Source organism: Lipotes vexillifer, unplaced genomic scaffold (genome assembly GCF_000442215.2).
Source record: "Lipotes vexillifer unplaced genomic scaffold, Lipotes_vexillifer_v1.1 scaffold217, whole genome shotgun sequence".
In the NCBI taxonomy this organism is placed as follows: Eukaryota; Metazoa; Chordata; class Mammalia; order Artiodactyla; family Lipotidae; genus Lipotes; species Lipotes vexillifer.
In genome coordinates this window covers 3,001,214-3,024,803 of record NW_006788200.1, presented here as the reverse complement: position 1 = coordinate 3,024,803, position 23,590 = coordinate 3,001,214, and the positions used below count along the sequence as shown (strand labels likewise).

Sequence of the window (23,590 nt, the reverse complement as noted above, 5' to 3'; positions counted from 1 at the left end):
TAATGAGGTGGACGGACCTAGAGTCTGTCATACAGAGTGAAGTAAGTCAGAAAGAGAGAGACAAATACTGTATGCTAACACATATATATATGGAATTTAAGAAAAAAAAATGTCATGAAGAACCTAGGGGTGAAACAGGAATAAAGACACATACTTACTAGAGAATGGACTTGAGGATATGGGGAGGGGGAAGGGTAAACGGTGACAAAGCGAGAGAGAGGCATGGACATGTATACACTACCAAACGTAAGGTAGATAGCTAGTGGGAAGCAGCCACATAGCACAGGGAGATCACCTCGGTGCTTTGTGACCGCCTGGAGGGGTGGGATAGGGAGCGTGGGAGGGAGGGAGATGCAAGCGGGAAGAGATATGGGAACATATGTATATATATAACTGATTCACTCTGTTATAAAGCAGAAACTAACACACCATTGTAAAGCAATTGTACCCCAATAAAGATGTAAAAAATAAATAAATAAATAAAAATAAAATAAAATAAAATGAAGACTTGGGGGAAAAAAAAAAAAGAGTTACCTGTATTACAGGTATGACCTTAAAAACCTGTATTACAGAGTGACCTTAAGGCAACTTTTTTACAACAAAAACTTTTAAAATAATTCCTAAAAAAATGTATCAAATAAACTTTTAAAACTTTTCTATCTGGAACGCCACCAAGTTATGATTTTAAAAAGAAAAAGAAAAGAAAATCAGCCAAGAGCGCTGGACAAGTGGTCACAGAAAAGGAAAGGAATCTGACATTAAAAGAACTGTCGTGAAACGAAAATGAGTGCCTAATGGATAACAGGTAGAAGGCCTGCAGCAGTGTGATGCTCTGTGGAGTCCTGGCAGAACCCGCAGTGGTCCCTCAGGACACCAAGATTTACAAAAGACTGGGTGTGGGTAGCTGAAGCCGTGGAGCCACAATATCGAGTAAGTGCCAACCTCAGCCTCTCCTTGTTGGAGGTGATTTACTAGAGATGCCACAAGTGGCCCATTTCTTTCTCCGACACTCCAAAACTGCCTGCAGAACAGAGGCACGATCAATGCTGTTCTTCTGGGAAGGGTGCCACGGCCCTAAAGACCATCCCATCATACATACCAACTTAGCAGCCAAGTAAGTTGGTCACTGTTAGGAAACATCTGTGTTTAGGAGCAAGGAAACGAGAGAGAGAAGTCCCTGGTGAGAAAGGGTTTTAGGTAGTAACCTGTAGGAGACAAAAGCACTATGTTCCTCTGGGGCTAAGGGCACTGACTAGGATCACCTATGTGAGCCCAATCAAGGGGCTTCGTGTATTCAAAATAACTAGGTGACACTGGGAGGGCACTGTGGGAGAGGTACACAAGCACAACCCAAGTCTTCACCCTCAAGGTACTTATATGTTAGATGCAGAGAGACAAAAGTAAGTGGTCACATTCCTCTGTTGCATGATTTAAGCTGCACTTACTCACATCCTAATTCCACCACTGGTTCACTGTCAACTTCACCACAGGGCCCCAATAGTCTCATCCGTCCTAGCGCTAATGTTCACAGGTTTAATATCAAAACAAGGCTGAAAGAAAACCACTAGCAAATAGGATAATGCAAGGGCTGAATTACAAACAGAAAGAACAGACAAGAGGCTAATGTCTGTGGCTACAAAGATCTATGTAAGGCACATGAGCTCCACTTCCTCTCCAGTCTGCCCTGCACCCCCATCCCACACAAACCATCCTTTCTACGGCCACTGATGACCTCCACGTTGCTTAATTCGTGATCATCTTTTGGTACTCATCTTACTTGGAGTGTCAGCAGAACTGATTCCTCTCTCCCTTTTTTAAAAAAATTTATTTAATTAATTTATTTATTTTTGGCTGCATTGGATTTTCGTTGCTGCACATAGGCTTTCTCTAGTTGCAGCGAGCGGGGGCTACGCTTCCGTTGCAGTGTGCGGGCTTCTCATGGCAGTGGCTTCTCTTGTTGCAGAGCACGGGCTCTAGGCTCACAGGCTTCAGTAGTTGTGGCACGTGGGCTCAGTAGTTGTGGCTCATGGGCTCAGTAGTTGTGGCTCATGGGCTCTAGAGCACAGGCTAAGTAGTTGCGGCACATGGGCTTAGTTACTCCGCGACATGCGGGATCTTCCCAGACAAAGGCTCGAACCCATGTGCCCTGCATTGGTAGGCGGATTCTTAACCACTGCGCCACCAGGAAAGCCCCCTCTCTCCCTTTTAAAACATCATCTTCTTCTGGATTCTGTGTACAACACTGGCCTGATTTCTTCCTATTTCACTACAAAGTCTTTCTCAGTCTTCTGCCAACACCTCCTCTTCTATCCTACCCCTAAATGGACTGAGTTCTGAGCCCTCTTCTCTTCTCACACTATAATTTCGGCTGGGGTAACCTCATCTATTACACTGGCTTGGTTCCACACACATCTGTGTCTCCCCAACTATCTACAACCCAGACACAAAACTACCTTCTTAGGGTTGACACTGGGATGTCTCATAGCAACGCACATTTAACAATATCCACACCAGAAACCTTGATCCCTGCACACCAGTCCTGTTCCTTTCCCACACTTCCCCAGCTCAGTAAATGTCACTTCCAACCACCCAGCTCCTCAGGTCCTAAACCTGAAAGTCATACTTAACACTCCCTGCTCTTCTTCCTCACCACCATCACCACTCCCCCCTTGTAGAGAAACGGGTTTTCTCTTGATATTTTTATTCCCTGTAAGTGTTATGTGTGGCATCATTGGTTCCTGCTCATGTAAACTACTAAAAGCAGCTCCAACCTCTATACCTCTCTGCCTCCCCTTTGTCACTATCCAGTCCAGAATCCCCTGCTGTGTCCACCTAGTGACGATGTCTCACCTGGATGAATGCAACAGCCTCCTTACTATTCTCCTCATGTAATTTTTTGCCCCCTCCCGCCTCCACTTCATCCTCTAAGTCCTCAGACAGCCTGCCCAGTTCCCATAACACCATGTCCTCGCCCCTCCTGTCCTCTTCCTGTCACCTTTCTGGGCCGCCATATTGGTGCATGTGAATGTCCTGGCTGATGCTCTCAAGAACATCAATGATGCCAAAGAGATGCAAACACCAGGTTCTTACTAGACTGTGCCCCCAAGTCATCATCCAGTTTCTAACAGTAATAACGAAGAATGGTTCCCTTGGCGAATTTGAAATCACTGATGACCACAGAGCTGGGAAAACTGGTGTGAACCTCATGGGCAGGTTAAACAAGTGTGTAGTGATCAGTCCCAGATTTGATGTGCAACTCAAAGATCTAAAAAAATGGCAGACTGCCCATTTGGTTTCACTACACTGACAACCTCAGCTGGCATCGTGGACAAAGCAGCAGCAAAACAAGACACGGGAAAGAAAACCCTGGGATTCTTTTCCTAGGGATGTAGTACACACCTGCAAATGAAATGTCTCAATGGACAAAGGAAATAAAAGAAAAAGAAAATGCGCCAGCCCATCAGCTCCTTGGAGGGGTCCTTGCCTGACAGCTCTCCTCCAACTGAACCCGGTTTCCCATTTTCTCTCTCTCAACCGTCTCTTCTGCTGGAGAGGCAGTGTCCGCACTGGCAAATGGAAGGGATTGCCTGGGTCAAATCCCAACTCCACTGTGGGGCCCTGGGTAAGTCACTGAATCTAAACTCTGGTACCCTTATCTGTAAAATGAGGTAAATATTCTCTTGAAGACAGGGTTTTGTGAGGATTAAATGAATAAATACATGTAAAGTCCTTACAACATAGTGCCTGGCCCAAAGCTGCAGTGTTCATCAAGCACTAGCTATCAGGATGCTGCTTCATTGGCACTTACCATGACTGGCAATTACACATGCGTTATTTTGTTCATGCTCTCCCTCCCCTACTATACTGTAAGTGTTAGCTCCAGTTCCAGTATGGCCACTAATGTTTTTTGCCCCCCTGTCCTTGGCTTCCCCACTTCGTCAGTGAAAGGGATGACTAGGTGACCTCTCAGGTACCTTACAGTTCTAATCTCTAACAGACTAAAGAGGCCTCTTACAGAGAAGTAATGCGAGGTAAGGTTAGAGACTGTGGGCAGCTTTGAAAACTCTGCGAAGATGATGTCTTGTAAGATGTAACAGAAAGGAACTGGGATTTTCTGAGCAGATACCAACTTGGTCACAATAAAACAGCATGCAGGCCAATGAAGGCAGAGAGGGCCTAGAGGTAAAAAGCCATGAGGAAGCTCCTACCGGAGTGCTAGGGGGAGCAGAGGTGCACCCAGACCAAGCACAGTCACTGACCAGTTCCTGGTGACTGATCACCAAGATAATTCTTCAGTTTCATGTCTGGGTGCTTGAGAGAATGGTGGTCCTGAGACAAACCAAGTTTCTTTTAGGAAACTTTCTTGTAGGAAAGACAGAAAGACAATAAGAGTTTGCTTTCAGATACCTTAAACCTGAGGCAACACTGAACGAGGGAGAGAGCAGCACAAGGACCCTCCACGCCAATCTTCAGCCCAGCTCACTGAACCAATCTTAGGGCCCTCACTTGCCCCACACATTACAAATAAGATGTGCCCTCTTTCTCCCTGTCCCTGACCTGTGCCACCTGCCGACCCCTCCCCCGTAGCTCCTTCCTTCAAAAAAACCTATCAGACTTATCACTCCCCCTCTCCAGGCAGACTTCCTGGATTACACCTTTCAGCTTCTTAGTAGTTCAGATTCTAGTGCCCAGTTAGCATGACAATTTTAAAAATCAACTATCAGGACTTCCCTGGTGGTCCAGTGGGTAAGACTCCGTGCTCCCAATTCAGGGGGCCCAGGTTTGATCCCTGGTCAGGGAACTAGATCCCGCATGCATGCCGCAACTAAGAAGTCCACGTGCCACAAGTAAAGATCCCGCATGCCGCCACTAAGACCCAGCACAACCGAAATAAATAAATAAATAAATAAATAAATAAATATTTTTAAAAATCAACTATCAATATCTTATACAAGGCAGATGTTCCACCTCCCCAACAAAACTGGGAATTCTTCTGGGCGGGAACAGAATCAATTGCTTCTTTTGCATCTTCCTCCTTCCACGCCTTGGGCCCAGAGCAGTGCCAGCCGCTCAGTGGTTGCCGGCTCAAGGACCTCGCTACGCTCTCTGATCCTGACAGAGCCAGGCCCTCTGGCTCTCAGTGGGGAGACCATGTGGCTCCCAGTCCAGCCCCAACTGGGTCTGCTCCAGGCACCTGGTGCATGTCCATGGCCAGTGTTGCAGTGGCATGGACAGGGCATTTGAAGTCAGTTTGATGAATGATATGGTAGAAGGCCACAATCCTTCCTTACTGGCTGAGAGCACAGGAGCAAACTGATTCATTAGTGGCGTTTGCTGTTTTGATAAGACTGATTTTAACGATATAATTAAATGATGTCTGATCGCTCAACAGTGATACCTGGGTTGCTCCCACACTAGCACAGCTTTGTTTGTCCTAGCTGGTGAACAGCCCCTTTCTCAGGGAAGTATTGTCAAACCCATCTAAGGCAGAAAAGTAATCCAACAAGCAGTCCTTGGAAAGCAAGATATCTCCCAGAAGAAATCAAAAAATAAACACAAAACACCTTTCTATATCACAGTAGGATCTAAAAATGTTGCTGTGGGAACCAGAGATGAGTCTGGCGCCTACTGTGACATGACCGCATGTGACCACAGCAAGTCCATGATCACAGTCTGGTTCAGTGCCCTTCTGTAAAATTCAGAGGACTAATTTCAGTGAATTAGTTAGAATGGCCCATCCCAGCCTGGATCAGAAGGGCAATATGATGGTAAATTATCTGCAAAACGGGGAAGAGGATGCATTGCTTTGTTTTGTTTAAAAGGATGTAGGGGCTTCCCTGGTGGTGCAGTGGTTAAGAATCCGCCTGCCAATGGAGGGGACACGGGTTCGAGCCCTGGTCCAGGAAGATCCCACATGCCATGGAGCAACTAAACCTGTGCGCCACAACTACTGAGCCTGCGCTCTAGAGCCCACGAGCCACAACTACTGAAGCCCGCGTGCCTAGAGCCTGTGCTCTGCAACAAGAGAAGCCACCGCAATGAGAAGCCCGCACACCGTAATGAAGAATGGCAAGCCCGTGCGCAGCAACTAAGACCCAGTGCAGCCAAAAATAATAAATAAAATAAATAAATTTATAAAAAAAAAAAAAAAGGATGTAGAGAAAAGAGCAACACACAGAGAGCTCAGAGCCAGGGTGAGCTCTGGTAGGCCACGTGCCTCCTGAGGTGAGAAAGCCATTGGTCACCACCTGGCCACAGAAACGTGAGTGCGGCGTTGTAGTTACTGCTAGGAAGAGCTGATAAAGAGTTGATAAAGCCTCTTCATCAGGCACCCAAGGTCCGTATTTCAAAACAGCTGAATGCAAGTTTCTATGTCATGGCCCTAATGCACCAAAATTCTATTGACAAAACTCTTGCTGTGCAAACCTAAACACTATTGATAATGGCTGTACTGAAACAATGGAGTGGCATACCAAAGAAAAACAGAAACAGAACAGAAAACAAGACCAAAATGCTTTTAAGTGATTACTTAAGGTCTCCTTTAAATTATTTTCCGTAATTATCGAGCCAGCAGTCCATTGTTATTAATTCATATTCAGCCTATTTAAGCGGTACCAGCAACACAGGCTGAAAACAAATGCCTCAGTAATTTCCTAACTTTTGAGTGTTATTTTCTTGTCAGTTAAATTTAAAGCAGCCCATTTGTGACCACATTATACCAAGTTAATCTCATCTAAAGTGCTTCACAAACCCTAACAGCTACACTAAGGTTTTATACTAATGAAAGCAATTTACATAAATGAAATTTATGTCAATGCATTTCATGACAAATTTTTTATTTTATAATAATTATAGTACTTATATGATAACATCTGTTGATAGTCACAGTCTAAACCTGGCAAAGATTTAAACCCACAACATTTTCCATGCATCATGTACATTATCTGTGAAAAGCAATAAAAAAAAGTAATGCATGCATTAATCATACCAATATCATCTGCAAAGCATAAATCTGAAATACCTTTCACGTCAGCTCAAACTGCTTTTTATTTTTTACACACCTGATTTTACGCCATCTGTAAAAGGGCAAGACAAAGACTTTTGAGGAAATTATATTTCCTGGCTGTTTGACTTTTACAAAATACTGAGGCGAAGCTGTGTAAACAGAAGGTTTACTATACTACTAAGAAAAAAGGATGCCGTTAAAAGTCCATTTTTATTAAAGGACGGTGTAATGACCACAACATTTTCACATTGCAGTGTGGTGTCATATTTGCATTTTTTACACCTGTTTTACATTTCCCTTCGTCTATCTATCACATGTGTTTTTACAAATACACATCAGCTCTAAACCTCTTCTATGACATAAACAGCAGGAGCAAGACTCCAAATGATAACATTTTAGGCTCTAATATCCCTACCCTGGTGGACACCAAACCAACGTCCCAGCCACCACCTGACAACGTCAGTGTGTCCTGCCAGGGACTCCCCGGGGCTCCAGGAATAACTTCAAAGTGAAAACCAACATGAAAACACCACGCAGATATTCTTACTAGCTTCCCAAATTTTAGGTAAAGTTTACTAAAAGGTAGCGTCTCTACTCTCTACTCCAGTGACAACTATGAACACTTTCTCAGGTTTCTAGTTGGCTAAAAAAGCCCATCAGTGGGCAGATGTTAAGAGCAAACAACTGGTGTGATCATCAGACAAGTTTTCACTTTCCCTGGCTCCCAGACACACAGATAATAGCCTAAACTTTAAAAGCAAAATGACACTTCCTAACCTATATGATACCGAAGCCTTAAGAATATCCTCACTGAGAGTGTTTCTTTACCCTCACCAGGCAGTGAACATCCACTTTCAAGAGTACTCAGATGTGACATTGATATTTTACTGAATTACTGACTCATAACTTAATGAACAATAAAAACTGAACTAATTCGTTCACAAGGAGAGTGCCTGAGACCTCCACCCATGTCGTGCCAGGATCGTTAAGATTTTCATTAACAGTTGTCTGTCTTCTGGTATCAACAAGCCTTTGACTTCACTAAGTGCTTCAGAATGTTAACCATAAGCCTATTATCAAATTCCTCAATAAAACATCTTTACAGAGTAAGTCAGCAACAGTAACTTTCAACTGCTCTACAGCAGGAGCTCCAGGACAGGAATAGAAACCATTTTACAAACCCCAAACTCACCTATGGTGGGTGTTACTGCTGCTAGACACACAGAACCCCACTCCTCCACCATCGCCACCACCGCCGAGGCCATTCAGAAGCCCCCTCCCTACTCCAGTGCCAGAAATCTTTTAACAGCAGCAGTTACATTAACCAAAATGTGATGAACAAAACAAAGCACAAATAGAGCTTGGACCCTGCCCTGTGAGAGATACTCAACTTGGACAAGCTATTAGACTGAACCATGTAAAAGAGCCATTTTTGTAGGTCAAATCTGGCTGAATATCAGCTAGTTCATAAGATTCCATCTAACAAAATCGAATACCCTGCAGGCAGGCCCACCTAATAAAGCACAGATAAGGTACAGGAGCTCCTCCTGGAATGCAGAGAATTACAGTTCTTTTTCACAAAGCTCAGTCCCTCTCTCATGAATCAAACCTGCTCTCCATTACCAAGTGGAAAATCCTTACCTCCTCAGCCAGAACTCTTCATTCACCCAAAAGGTACCAAACTAGGTCAGCTGACCCACCCCCACTCTTACCTACTCCTGATACTAAGTTTGTTTCTGCGCTGAACAGGGGTGGTCCAGTATCCAAGAAGGAGAGACTGGGGACAGCCTTCCCAGGGGACCTGTGATGCCACCTGGCCCACCTGGGCTCCTGCCCTGGAGGGCTCCACCTGCTGGCATCTGGAGTAGCTGTTGCCTGGGTTCAAAGCCTCATCTTCTAAACCTGCTTCCAAAGCATAAAGTTTCCTCTGATTTTTTTTTTTTTTTTTTTAATTTTTGGCTGCGTTGGGTCTTCGTTGCCGCATGGGCTTTCTCTAGTTGCGGCGAGCAGGGGCTACTCTATTGCAGTGAGCGGAGTTCTCATTGCGGTGGCTTCTCTTGTTGCAGAGCACGGGCTCTAGGAGCATGGGCTTCAGTAGTTGTGGCTCGTGGGCTCTAGAGCACAGGCTCAGTAGTTGTGGCTCACGGGCTTCAGTAGTTGTGGCTCGTGGGCTCTAGAGCACAGGCTCAGTAGTTGTGGCTCACGGGCTTCAGTAGTTGTGGCTCGTGGGCTCTAGAGCACAGGCTCAGTAGTTGTGGCGCACGGGCTTAGTTGCCCTGCGGCATGTGGGATCTTCCCAGACCAGGGCTCGAACCCGTGTCCCCTGCATTGGCAGGCGGATTCTTAACCACTGTGCCACCATGGAAACCCATTTCCTCTGATTTTGTAAGCTTCCCACTTGTCCCTACATGACAATGCCTAACAAAATGTATCGTTATGGAAGGCTCACACCCACATTTCTAACTGACATTTTGTTCTTTCAACACTATCACCCTGCAGTTGCCAAACACCTAAGAATACGTTTACACGTCACTCAGAGACCTCTCCCTCCTTATGTCTACATGAACAGAAAAAAAAGCAGAACTCCTTTACAAATGCCAACCCCACCCTAAGTCCAAGTACTCCAAGTGTCGAAACTTCCTGCCTCAGCCCTGGCACTGCCATGCTCGGAATACCCATAGAGTCTCACCATTACCTTTGCACCACCACTGAGGAAAGACAGTGGGCTAACAGCAACCAAAACCCACGGCCACTTCATCCACCTACGCCATTAGGATCCCTCGGGAATTTTCACATTTATATTCGCTAAGTATTTGCGCCGATCTGAGCTATCAAATGCATGTGGACTCTTTGGAACTAACCGTATCTTGGAATAAAACCTCTAAGAGGAAAAAAGTCCAAATATATTTTACTAGCTACTTCTTATGGTAAAACCTAGAATAACCCAAAGCTTTGAGAAGCAGCTTTTCCATCCAGGGTCAATGAAAAGGTTTCTAAAATGTATGGTTCAATTTCTATAGTAATAAAAGAACTGGATTCTAAAGCAAACTTATAATACCATTTCACACACGCTACATAAGCAAACCACTTAAAAACTGTAACACCCGGGACTTCCCTGGTGGCCCAGTGGTTGAGATTCCGTGCTTCCACTGCAGGGGGCACGGGTTCCATCCCTGGTCGGGAACTAACATCCCACACACTGCGAGGCACGGCCAAAAAAAAAAAAAAGTAACACCCAACAAGTGTAATCTTACTCCTGAAGATTTATTGTAAGTAAAAAGACAAGACTATGTAGAGAACTGGAGGGCTTCCCTGGTGGCGCAGTGGTTGAGAGTCCGCCTGCCGATGCAGGGGACACGGGTTCGTGCCCCGGTCCGGGAAGATCCCACATGCTGCGGAGCGGCTGGGCCCGTGAGCCATGGCCACTGAGCCTGCACGTCCGGAGCCTGTGCTGCACTATCTTCATTCCCCCGTCCGGGATCGGACCCGCACCCCCTGCAGTGGAAGCGCGGAGTCTTAACCACTGAACTACCAGGGAAGTCCCAAGGGGCTCCTAGTCTTTTCCTGGGGCTGCTTAGGATGTGTCCTCATGTGTCTCCTGTACCCTAAGTTTCTCTCCCAGGCCTAGGGTGAGGCAAGTGAGGCACTCATGGCAGGTATCAATTTTAAGGAGGCCCCAAAAAAAAAAAAAAAAAAAAAAAAAAAAAAAAAGGACTGGAAAATGTTCATACCCTATTGAGCAAAAAAACAAAACATTTTTTACCTATATATTCAGCAAAGACTAAAAAAAAATACATGCTAATACCCAGTGTGAAGTCTCTTAGGGGAGATGGGGGTCATCAGCTCTGACCATGGCTCCCTCCAGCGTGTAAAGCTGAGGCCAGGAGAGGTGCTGTCACATGCAGCACAGTGGGCCTCCCCTAACTCCTGCTAAGGGCAGGGCTGCAGTGAGGGCAACATGGTCTTAGCAAGGCATACACACACATGTGGAAATGCCTGCTCACAATAAAAAGTTACAGGTCCACAGGCTACAGTGGACATCCTCTCATACCCATCTGGCATACACGGGGGACTGTACCTGGAAGATAAATTTCTAGATTCGTACGATGGGTATTGTTGGACAATGGGTATTTTAAAAGTTGATAGACATCATCCAATTGCTCTCCAAAAAGGTTATATTACTTGACACTCCGACCTCTTCACTTTCCATCTCCCACATCACAACTGCACTTCCCTCCTCACCAGCTTAGACTCCAAAGTCCAATGTTTTTTTTTTTTTTTTGCGGTACGCAGGCCTCTCACTGCTGTGGCCTCCCCCGCCGTGGAGCACAGGCTCCGGACGCGCAGGCCCAGCGGCCATGGCTCACGGGCCCAGCCACTCCACGGCATGTGGGATCCTCCCAGACCGGGACACGAACCCGCGTCCCCCGCATCGGCAGGCAGACTCCCAACCACTGTGCCACCAGGGAAGCCCCAAGTCCAATGTTTTGACCCTCCCTTGCACACATCCTTAGTTTCCTTGCTCCCTGTTCCTCCACTGCACTCAACTGGCAAAAGTTCAGCCCTTGTTAACAGCTCATACAACTCAATAACAAAAAAAACAAATAACCCATTCAAAACCTGGGCTGAAGACCTAAATAGACCTTTCTCCAAAGAAGACATACAGATGGCCAACAGGCACATGAAAAGATGCTCAACATCACTAATTATTAGAGAAATGCGAATCAAAACTACAATGAGGTACCACCTCACACCAGTTAAGAATGGCCACCATGAAAAAGCCTACAAATAACAAATGCTGGAGAGGGTGTGGAGAAAACGAAACCTTCCTACACTGTTAGTGGGAATGTAAACTGGTGCAGCCACTATGGAAAACGGTTTGGAGGTTCCTCAAAAAAACTAAAAATAGAGTTGCCATATGATCCAGCAATCCCACTCCTGAGCATGTATCAGGACAAAACTATCATTCAAAAAGATACATGCATCCCCCGATGTTCACTGCAGCACTATTTACAATAGCCAAGACATGGAAACAACGTAAATGTCCACTGACAGATGAATGGATAAAGAAGATGTGGTACATATATACAATGGAATATTACTCAGCCATAAGAAAGAATGAAATAATGCCATTTGCAACAACATGGATGGACCTAGAGATTATTATACTAAGTGAAGTAAGTCAGGATGAGAAAGACAAATAGCATATGCTATCACTTATATGTGGAATCTAAAATACAACATAAATGAACCTATCCACGAAACAGAAAAAGACTCACAGACATAGAGGACAGACTTGTGGTTGCCAAGGAAGAAGGGGGTGGGGGAGGGATAGACTGGGAGTTTGTGTTCAGTAGACGCAAACTATTACACAGAGAGTGGGTAAACAACAAGGTCCTACTGTACAGCACAGGGATATCCTGTGATAAACCATAATAGAAAAGAATATGAAAAAGAATGTGTGTGTGTGTGTGCGCATGCACGCGTGTATATAGCTGAATCACCACACAGCAGAAATGAACACAACACTGCAAATCAACTATACTTCAATAAAATAAATTAAAAAAAAAAAAAAGTTCAGCCCTTGTTAAGCCCAACCCTGTGCCTACTCCAAGCCTGTGCCCAGGCAGCTGAACACGGCTGGACAAAACACAAGATCTTCACCTTAAATGTTTGCCCATAAATCTCCAGTGACACTGAGAACTGCCCAGCAACCGATCCCATTTCACAGTTCCTTCACTGTCTTAGTCTCTAAGAGGACTATTTCATGCCTTTTCCTATTTTTCCAGATCTCCAACACTCCTCCCTCCCACCCCGACTCATTCTCAACTGATGATTCACTAAAAAAATGGAAGCAAATCAGAAGAGAAAACTACCTCTTCTTCCCAAGGCCAACGTGGCAACCTACCTGCATCTGGACACATACACTCAGCCTTCTTTCCTGCCACAATGGAGGTACCATGCCTGCGCCTCCACCTGCCCTCTTTTGCCGATCCAGGACAATTATCCCCTCTGACATGACAGCTCTCAAACTGTTATCCCCAGCCTGAACTCTGACCTCATATCACCAACTGCTGATCCAATATTGCCACTTGGGTGACTAGTAAGTATCTCAAACCTGACATGTCCAAAATGGAATTCTTAATTCCCTACCCTGCTCTCCACTCCACTTTCCCCAGCCAAGTAAATGGTGCCAGTGGCACCACCCTTTACCCTACAGCTTGAACCAAAACCTTGGGATCATCCTTGACCCTCTCCTTCCCCCACATCCAATCTAACAGCAAGTCTGGACTGTTCTATCTTTAAAATAAATGAGAGATCCTGCGTTTCTCTCCACATACCACTGCTTCCCCCATAGTCTCTCACCATCTCTTGCCTAGCCTATCACATGGCAACTTATACATTCTGCCTGCTGCCACTCTTGCCCTCCTACCATCTGTTCACAGCAGAACAGCCAGGGTGATCTTTTTAGAACATAAACTGAATAATGGCACTTCTCTGCCTGAAATCCTCCAAGGGCTTTCCTTCACAGAGTAATATCCAAACTCCCTGCACGGCAACAAGGCTCCAGTGCTCTGGCCCCTCCCTCTCTTCAGCCTCTTCTTTCTGTCTGCTCCAGAAACTGGCCCCCTGGCTCTTCCTCAATCACACCAAGATCACTCCTGCTCCAGGAATTTGGTACTCGCTGTCTCTCCACCAGAAATGCTCTTCCTCCGGTCTTCACATGCTCAGCTCCCTCACATTACTCAGGTCTCAGATGTCCCCTCCCCAGAGAGGCCTTTCCAGCCCCCTCCATCTTAAATAGTGTGCTCACCCCTCCGTCACTCCCCATCCCAATATCCTACTTTATTCTCCCTCATGACTTAATCACTACGTGAAACTATATTATTTGTTCATTTGTTTATTGTCTATCTTCTCTGCTAGAAAGGGAGCTACATGAGCTTAGAATAGTGCCTGGCACAGAGGAAGTGCTTAATAAATATCTGTTCATGAATATTACTTTTACAATAAAAATTAAACTACTTTAAAAAATTTTAACTGCCTGTACAATTGCCACATTGTGAATAAACTCTACATATGGAGAACGACTAGAAGAGAACAGGTAGAAAGATGAAAGTAGTTGCAAGGGGAACATTTTTATTTACACCATATCCTATTTTAATGTTTTATATCATTGCTTTATAATTTTAAAAAATACCTTTTCTGTATTGAAAAATAAATGAAAGATAAGTGAGGATCCATCAATGCCAGAGGGTCATCACTCTAAACGTCAGTTGCAAAAAAGGGAAAAGCAGCCCTGACACCTGGGAGCTGGCCTGGACTACCACCTAGGCCTCCAAGTTGCTAGGAGCCAAACCCAAACCTAGGCCTTGGTGCTGAACGGCAACAGCAACATCAGACAAGGCCACTCTGTGACCGTGAAGGATTAGGACAAAAATAAAACCACTCTTGTAATGATTATTGTAATCATGACAATAATGTAATGTGGAGTATCACAGATATCACTCTGCAATGATATCTCAACACAAACAAAACGAGAACATTGTCCAAATCACAAAACACCAAGCACCCGCCTCTCCTGGCTAATAAGTGACTGCTGCTTCTTTACCAGTTTCAGCTTTGGCCCCACTTTAGTCCATTCTCCCTCTAGGTAAGATTTATTAAAATAGTGAATCATAGAAGAGCCCATTTGCAGACAGCATCCAACCCAGAGCAAAGCTCTGATCCTTAAAGACTCCAAAATCACCAACACCAGCCCAAATCCAGTAGTAAGTCTTTCCAACACCGTTTTCCCGAGATGCCCCACGGTTCCCTATGGTGTGCACTCTTCCTCACCGCAACAAGCAATAAGCCTAACTTGTTCAGCTATTGGTATGTTCCTGGTGGTCTTTGGCTGGTGGGCACTGACACTTGTCATGACATCAGTTGCCACTACAGGCCATTACATGCAGTATTCATAGGAGCCTGGCTAGAAAACCAACCACAGGATATAATATCAGTGCCGGTTCTCTGAATACATTCCCTGACATCAGCTGATTTTCTTGTCGTCTGCCTCCTTCTCCTAAAAGGTGAGTGAAGGGGGTTGGGCGGGGGAAAGCCAAGAAAATTAAATGTCCTGGTGAATAATGTTACAATTAATCAAGGACACCCTGCACAGCTTCCCTTCCCCCCACCATTTCCGAAAGTACCCTGAGCACAAGGTTAGAGTGGGGCTGGATGACTGACTCATGGGCAGAGTCTGAGGCAACACTACTCAAGTACTTTAAGCCACATGTTCAAGCCCAATAAATTAGCCCAGGCTTAAAGAAGTCAGGCTGTACACATGTAAGAATTTTAATAAGCTTGGAAAATGCTACCTAGAGCTTATGCACAAGCTTACTGTACCAACGGGATTCCCTGCCACCAGCCACAGAGTGCTAAGCCCCTGACAAGAGCCATCGAGCATGTGCGGCAGCAGGGACACGGAGTCGGCTTGGTCCAGGTTTCCTCAGGAGTTGGAGACACAGCAGAAGGCTGGCAGCCAGATGGATGGAGACCAGAATAGGGCATGCGGCACAGTGGAGCCAACGGCATTTACTAGGAAAACATGTCAAGGTTTCTTTGGTGGAAATCTGGTCCTCAGACACCCTTCCAGAAACAAGCAAACACTGTAATCAATGTCTGCATTTATCAAATGCTTGTTTGTATCCAGAACTGTGTTATGTACAATAGACAGTTATTTAAGCCAACAGGATCTCTGCCTTTTAGATGCTGACACCGAATATAAATAAAAACAATAAATCTGTCCAGAGGATTATCAAACTAACTGAACAAACATGGAATAGTCTAAAGCACTGACCTTATATAAATGCAATGGAGTAGAACTGATGGGAGATGACTCTATAAACAGGGTGGGGCCCTAATGGAACAGTTCCCCTGTTAAGGCTGAATCTCCAAGGCAAGGACCAGCTTTTAAGAAAAGCTTCAGGACTTCCCTGGTGGCGCAGTGGTTAAGAATCTGCCTGCCAATGCAGGGGACACAGGTTCGAGCCATGGTCTGGAAAGATCCCACAGGCCGCGGAGTAACTAAGCCCGTGCGCCACAACTACTGAGCCTGCGCTCTAGAGCCTGTGAGCCACAACTACTGAAGCCCATGAGCCTAGAGCCCGTGCTCCGCAACAAGAGAGGCCACGGCAATGAGAAGCCCTCACACCGCAATGAAGAGTAGCCCCCGCTCACCACAACTAGAGAAAGCCCGCGCGCAGCAACGAAGACCCAACGCAGCCATAAATAAATAAATTTATTAAAAAGAAAAAAGAAAGAAAGAAAAGCTTCAAGGGCTGGCTATTGGGCTTGGAGAAAATGAGCCAATCTGAGAAGAGGGTGCAGCTTGGGAGATGATTTAGAGACAGAAATGCAACTATAAGGAGAAAGAAAACTTGACAACCATCCAAGAAAAGTAGGGGAAATCAGTCAAGCAGGTGTATGTTTCTCAACTGTTTTTACTCATGTCCCCTTCTGATCAGTATAAAAAGCTCACACTCTCTGTTAACGTTATTCAAAATTTGAAAGGAAATTAAATATCCTAACCAACACCAAATCAGAGCAATAGTGGTTTCAGAATCTGATTTTCCAAATCACACAAATCACCCTCTTCCCCTAGAGCTGAGACTCACCCAGTTGGGTGGTAGCAACTGTCAACAAGGAAGGAGTAACTATCACTGAATTCTTAAGGAAGAAAGGATTTGGATCTTGGATCCACAGGGCACCAGACAACCAGTAGTATTAGAAAGAGTTACAGCCTAAGGTGACAAAAATAGACCATGGCACAAGCAGGAATATGTAATAATTACCTGATTAAAATTTTTGAAAGAGAACTCTTTGTAGATGGCATCTCTCTCACTTAATTCCGACCATCCTGCTGCTTTAAGGTCAAGTATAACTTGGTTCCTCTCCTCTGCTGTCAACCAGTGAGCATCTGCTGACTATGAAAAGAACACATTTAATACCTGAAATGTAGAGGTTTGTTTAAATTCAAATAAATTTACTGCTCTTTACCTTATGTAGAGAGGTGGGAAAAAGTCTTAAGGGCAACAACTTCTAACCATCTTTGATTACTTTGTTCTCAAAATACAAAATTCTCAAAAAACAGACAAAAACAAGGCTAGCTCTGTACAGAATAAGCTGTCTCCATTGTATGTGGGTTTATCACCCCTTACATATGCCTCAAACTTTGCAATTCAGTTTCTCTGGTTTATTACAGACACAGCTGAGATCAACCATTTGTCCATCTTACCAAAGATCATCACCAATGGCCAGCACTCCAGCACTCCACCCAAGGAAACCCTGCAAGTCCATCGGCAGAACCAGGATTGGAACCCAGGGCTCTAAACTCCTGGTCTACTGCTCTTTGGATGGTCCCACAGCACCTTAGTAGCCTTCAGTCCTTACTCACATGAGTCTCAACTATCTGGGTTCACCATCCCCTTTCAATTGTAATGAAAACCAATCCTCAAAGAGGAAAAATCAAATGCACATTTACAGGGGATTTTGTATAATAACTTCTGGGTGTCCACAGACCCTCTGGACTACAGGTAAAAAGCTCCTGCTTTAGCGGAACGAGTTTTCTCAGAAACACCGGTAAGACAAACTCCCTCAACTGTCTGGCCAGAGCGCTGCCCAGTCGGAAGCACTTGTGCGCAACTGTCCACCTTGTTCCTACTCATCTTGGTGATGACATTCCCAAATCCGGAATTCTGTTGGTTAACAGGCCCACACTTTCCATGCTATTTGTTTTTTAACTGGAAGAACTCTAAGCAGCATGTCAGACAGAAGATAAGGACACTCGAGGAGAAGTCAGAAGAGCTATGCTCTCGCTCTGGCATAAGTGCCCACCAGTACCTCCTGTCTTCCCTATATGCAGGGTTACTATCGTCTCAGATGAAGGAGGGACTGGCACCCAGAAAGACTGAACTAATGTGAGGGCTCCTTATCAAAGGGTAACCGGGGGCTGAGCTGTATCCTCTGCCATGAAACTTCAACTCATTCCCACTTCAGAAATCCTACAACCCTTTATCATTGACGTCAATTTAATTAAGAAGGCAAAGTAAGTAACCTTAAAGACAATACAAGGAGGACAAAAGGATGCTAATGAGTCAATTTTCTAGTTTCTCTTCCTTGCTAGGCCCTTCCCTACAACTAACAAAAGAGAAAGTGAGAATACCTCTTAATTAAATAAAAACATTTAAAGGTTTGTTATCAAAAACCATTTACTATTAAGAACCAATGTATCGATTAGCTTTAAAATGACAGCTCGGAAAAATTTCACATAAAGACCTGCTACAGGAAACAAGCTAAAATTTTTATTAAATAAATATTTTAACTCAACTCAAACTATTTTGGAATCACTGAGTAGCTGCAAAGAAAACTATTAACCATGTTGTGGGCAATGCAGCAGTCACTCGGAGTCTGTGAAGCACACTCTGAGCTGTTTTCCTCCGCCCTCTCCACCATCCACATCCCCAGTGAGGTCAATGTGTGCTCACCACAGATGTCTGCCTAGGAATAGGGACCGTGTTCAGGACTGTGAAATGGAGTCACTTCACCTACATAACACAAATGGTCCCCTTGGGGACATATCCTCTGCAGAACCCTTTGTGGTGGACTTTCTTTTTTCTTCCTGTGGGAGGTGTGGGGAGCGACAGGGGAAAGCATAGGATTTGGAAAGCAACCTTGATTCGAAGCCTAGCTTTGTTACTTTCAGCTGTGGGTGCTGAATAAATCACTTAGCCTCTCACTGAGTAGCAGCGTTCTACAGTGGGGATGTTACAATATCCACCTGCCTGGATTTTTTTTAAAGGTTGAAAGAGATCTTAAGTGTGAAGGCACCCAGCAGAGAGTCTGGCACGTGGCAGCCACTCCAATCGCGGCTGTTTATTCATCCCTCCCCAAACCCCACAATTTTACTTGATCAAAAGCACCCTAGACACAGGTATGCCTTGGGACATGCCTAGGTGACAGTAAGCACTCATCTTGCGTTCTCACCTTAATGGTCACAAAACAGAGTGCTCATCTTCTCTGTCATCGAGTTATTTTACATTTCTTCTATTAAAGAATTTCAAACTGCCAAATGGGCTCTGGCAAGCAATCTAAGAAAATGAAATGGTGAGTTTAATGCAGTATTTTCCCACTAGGTGGTGCTGCAAGTTAAAACTTTCCCTCAAGTTAACTTACCCCTCCAATACGTTAACTTCTAAATCGGGGAAACGGACTGGACGCCCCTCGGAAGACGAAAGAATCAATGTGCAACCAAAAAAATAATTTATTGGTAATTCCTCAAAAAAATTAACACCAAGGCAAATGAGTTAATTCAACATTCAGTGCCCCGTTCAGAGCCGAGACGGAGACGGTGCCTGCTCTCACCGAGCGCACAATCTAGAGGACCCAACGCCACCTTAATCACATAAAGAGTCCCTAACCGTGAAATATTTTCACAACTACTTTTCGTATTCACTTTTTTTTTTTTTTAACGAAAGTCGTCCTGGTTTGTTTTCCGGTTGGCAATTTCGTAGGCTACGACGGAATTCTAGGCCAAGGGAAAACTGTCAGGTGCTGCGGCCACCCTTGTCTCAGACCAGCGCGTCGGGCAGGTGTCAGGTGCCCAAACGTGCCTACCCGAAGTCCCAGCCCGAAGGCCCGGCCCACTTCGGGGCCTACGCCGGTCCCTCCGCCCCTCGGCCGGCACGGCGAGGCCTCGCCCTCCTCCCGCACCGCGAGCCCTCGGCACTCACCATGGCCGCGAGGCTCTGGCTCCTGCCCCGCAGCGCCGCGAACCAACGCCGCGTCGCCCCTCGCGCCCCCAGCGCCGCAGCCATAATCTCTGGCCGAGGGCTGTCCGGCGCGCTGCCTGACCGCCCCTGCCCGGAGTCAGGGGCAGAGCGGGCAGCTCCCAGCCACGGCCCAGGACTTCCCGCACAACCCGGCCCCGCGCCGCGCAGGCCCAGACGCGGACCTGCCCCGGAAGGTCCCCAGATGCTACAATGGCCGGCGACGCTGCTGGCATCTAGGCGGACGCGCGGCAGGCCCCCGGCAGGCTTCCGCAGGCCCATATGTTGTCAACCCCGGCTCTGCGGCCCGTCCCCGTCATCCCCGCCCGGTGCCAGGTTTCCCGCCTGTGCGAGAGCGGTAGGCGTGCTGGCGAGGCGATGAGGATGGACCTCCGCTTCGCTCTTCGGTGTCCGGGCCTCGGGTTGTCGCCGACCGTCTGACCGCACTGGGCTCCCTTCTGGGCGGTGGGGCGAACAGTCCGCGCGGGCGGGAGGACGTCGCGGGCAGGGGCAGGAACAGATGAGCTGCAGAGGGGCGGGGGGTGATTGGGAACCACTCCCCTCCGCTCGCGGTTGAGTGAACCATAGTGATCCGCATAAGGGCCTCAAGGCAGGGAGCCGCCGGTTGGAAAGTGAGCTCTGCTCTGTTATTACTTAGCTGCCGATGCCCTGGGCAAACTGGCTCATCTGTCTTTGCCTAGATAAAATAATTTGGAAAACCTAGCTCATAGTGCTCTCTAGAAGGTAGCACACGCACGGTACACAGTTAGGCACCTCGGAGATACACGTGGACAGATCTAGATAAATTTTTTTTATATATTTATTTTTCGATAAAAGGAGTATTCTTTCTTTTTTATATTTGTATTAGTATTTTATTCTCTTATCATTCCTCCTTTTTTTGCCTTTTTTTCTTTTTGAGGTGTAATTCACATACCATAAAATTCACCCTTTAAAGTGTACAATTCAGTGGTTTTTAGTATATTCACTTGTATCTTTTTTTACTAAATAGTTTAAGCAAATTAATAATATAAGCAGTTTTGCAGAGGACATAGCAATACACTCGAATATTTTTTTAAAACGAGTCCATTTAAGTTCAACTTAGCAGTTGCTAGCATTTGGTTTTATTTCTCATGTGGACTTGGAAAATTTAAAGCCTTTTTACCCAAAATAGTCTAAAATTCAGACTCATGGCCCAGCCCATCTTCTTTGCTTTTGCCCACTTGATGAAAACTCAGCAGAGCAATCTTGCTGTAGACCTTCATCAGATGTCACTGGTCTCAAGGCATTTATCTTAAGACATTCTAGTTTCCTTTGCCTGATGCCTTAGGTGGACAGAGGCAAGGGTTGGAATTAAAAATTGTATTTCCAATATTTATTTTGGGTTTTTAGGATCATGAAAAATGCTATAGAAACTTGCTCATTACAGTGAGAACTGAGAAATGAACTGGTAGTTGTGAGGTAACAAGTTGGAGACCCCTCATCATTTTCAGTAGTTTGCTTTCATCATTTTCCTTCCCTAACACCACTGTACGAGACTGTGGCATGTCAGCTCTAGTCACGAAAGCAGCGGCAGGATGCTAGTGCTAGTTAGGGCCCAGGGGAAGTGATGTCCACCAGTAGGGGCTGTGAATGCCCGGCCCTCACATGTAGGTCTCTTAGCAGGATTTAAGTCCCTCAGCAAAGATTTACTGGGCACATCGTCTGTAATGGACACTGTTGAGAAAAGCAGTCTCCTGCTCACAGTCTTTCACATAAGAATAGGCCTTGGACCTGGGACACATCCTTACCAAAACAGAGCCCACACACACTGTGCCAGGCTTATCAGCCTGTGAAGGTATCCTTCCCTGTTTCCGACTGAATGTGTGCTCCTTTGTTCTGCTTAAGCATGGAGGTCAATGACCTTGGGGCACACAATGCTATGGCACTAGAGGGGTGCTCTTCAACCATAGGCTGGGGGTGAGGGACACCCATGAGCCACTCTGCACACTACTGTGACTGATCTTACTGTCTCTAAGTGAATAAAAACACTTCCATCCAGTGCTTGACCATGTTGTTTTCCTTGGCAACTCTGATACCAAGAAGTCATGGACAGAAGTGTTTGGACTTATATCCCTGGTGGCTGGCATTGTGATGATCCTTGCTATCCTCCATGTAGTTGCAGTCCCCTTCTGGCATTGGTTCCTGGTACACGGTGTTCTCGACAGACAAGTTTGGCTTGGGGTGGTTTAGCTGGTCTTGGACCACTTCCTTCCCCCCCCCACCACCACCGTCTGCTTCCCTGTCCCTCAACACCAGTGCTTCCGGCTGACCCTCCACACTTGTACCTTCCTCCAGGGAGCAGCCCTGCTCCACATTTCCCTCCAGGGGAAACTCTGTAGCTTATCTGAGCTAAGTGTCAGAAGCAAAGCCATGGATCTGGTGGTCATCCTGGGAGCCTTTCCTCACCCTCCAGACTAGAATAGGGCCCCATTACATAGCAAACAATATAAAAATTTCCGTATCCTTGATAGGATAACGCCCACTCTTAGAATCTGCCCCCAAGGAAATAAGACTATATACACAACCATAAATCCAGCAAAAGAGCACAGGTTAGATAAGTAATGCTGAATCTATTCAAAGGCCTATTATGTAGCCACGGTTAGGAAAACTATTACCAACAGTGAAACATTTATAATTTGTTAAGCAAAAGAAGAAAAACGCTATATCATGACTACAAGTATGGGAAACACACATTAAAAAAGACTGGAGTGATAGGCATACGATGGTTGCCTGAGCCGTGGCAGAGAGGCAGGACTGGGTACCGACCCACATAGAGGCTCTGGAGTCAGAATGCTGAGGTTTGAAGCTGGGTTCCACCACTGGAAGCTGTATAAACAAGAGCAAGTTATTTAGGGCCTCATTTACTCATTTTAGAGTGGTGTCAATCTCAGAGGGCTATTGTACAGATAAATGAAACGGTGTATGTCAAGCACCTCAAACAGTAGCTGGCACACACAGTAATATTCAAATGTTGGTTATTATTATATGAGATGGAATAACTAGAGGTTTCTTTTCTTATACGTACAGATAAACATACACGTGAAGGTTCAAATCCCAGCTTCATCAATGTACTGTGTATGTAACCTAGGTAAGTTATTTAACCTCAATATGCCTGTTTGCTCATTTGTAAAATGGAAGTAATAATGGTACTGTTCTGAGCTATGGTCCCCTCCTGCCAGTGACTACCCCAGCCAGAGCTGTCCACAGCATGACACATAACATTGTAAACTCTCAACCAATGTTACACTCTGAGAAGGAGACTCATCTAAGGTTCTATTTTCATAGAATTTAGGACGCCTTATGAACTATTCTATCTAAAGCTCTGGAAATGATCAGTATAAAAGTAGTTTATCATTATGGAGTCAGCTGTTATATCCGAATTTAAGGGATAAACAGCTTTTCAAAAAGTTTATGTAAATTACATGTTATCTCTTTTCTACACGTATCCTAAACTAGACTAGAATCAACTTGTGGGCAACAACAGTACTTTATATTTCTTTTGACTCTCACTAAACCTAGCACAATTCCAAGAACATTTTAAGGTTTAATTAGTGCATGCTGATTAATATCTGCCTTACCCAGAAACAACTTCTTAACCCACTTCAGATGCTTTCAGTAAAATCAGAGATCATGAACACCAAGGTATTTGACTCTTTATTTTCCCATTGGTTGCTACTTGAAAGGGCACACTTATCGATCCTAATTATTCTTCCCATAAAAGAACACTTTCCTGCTTACT

The 23,590-nt window shown here is 45.4% G+C and overlaps 1 protein-coding gene across 1 annotated transcript in view; it reads right to left on the bottom strand.

Moving 5' to 3' along the window:
* The window catches only part of PCBD2 (pterin-4 alpha-carbinolamine dehydratase 2), a 62,563-nt gene extending 42,691 nt beyond the window's left edge, over positions 1-19,872 (bottom strand). Inside the window, exons 1-2 of the mRNA XM_007461373.1 lie at positions 19,777-19,872; positions 16,840-16,971 (exon numbers count right to left, since the gene is read on the bottom strand). Coding sequence (XP_007461435.1) covers positions 16,840-16,971; positions 19,777-19,860 — 216 coding nt within the window. The 5' untranslated portion in view covers positions 19,861-19,872. The remainder of the gene's footprint in view (positions 1-16,839; positions 16,972-19,776) is intronic.
* Between the last annotated feature and the right edge of the window lie 3,718 nt (positions 19,873-23,590).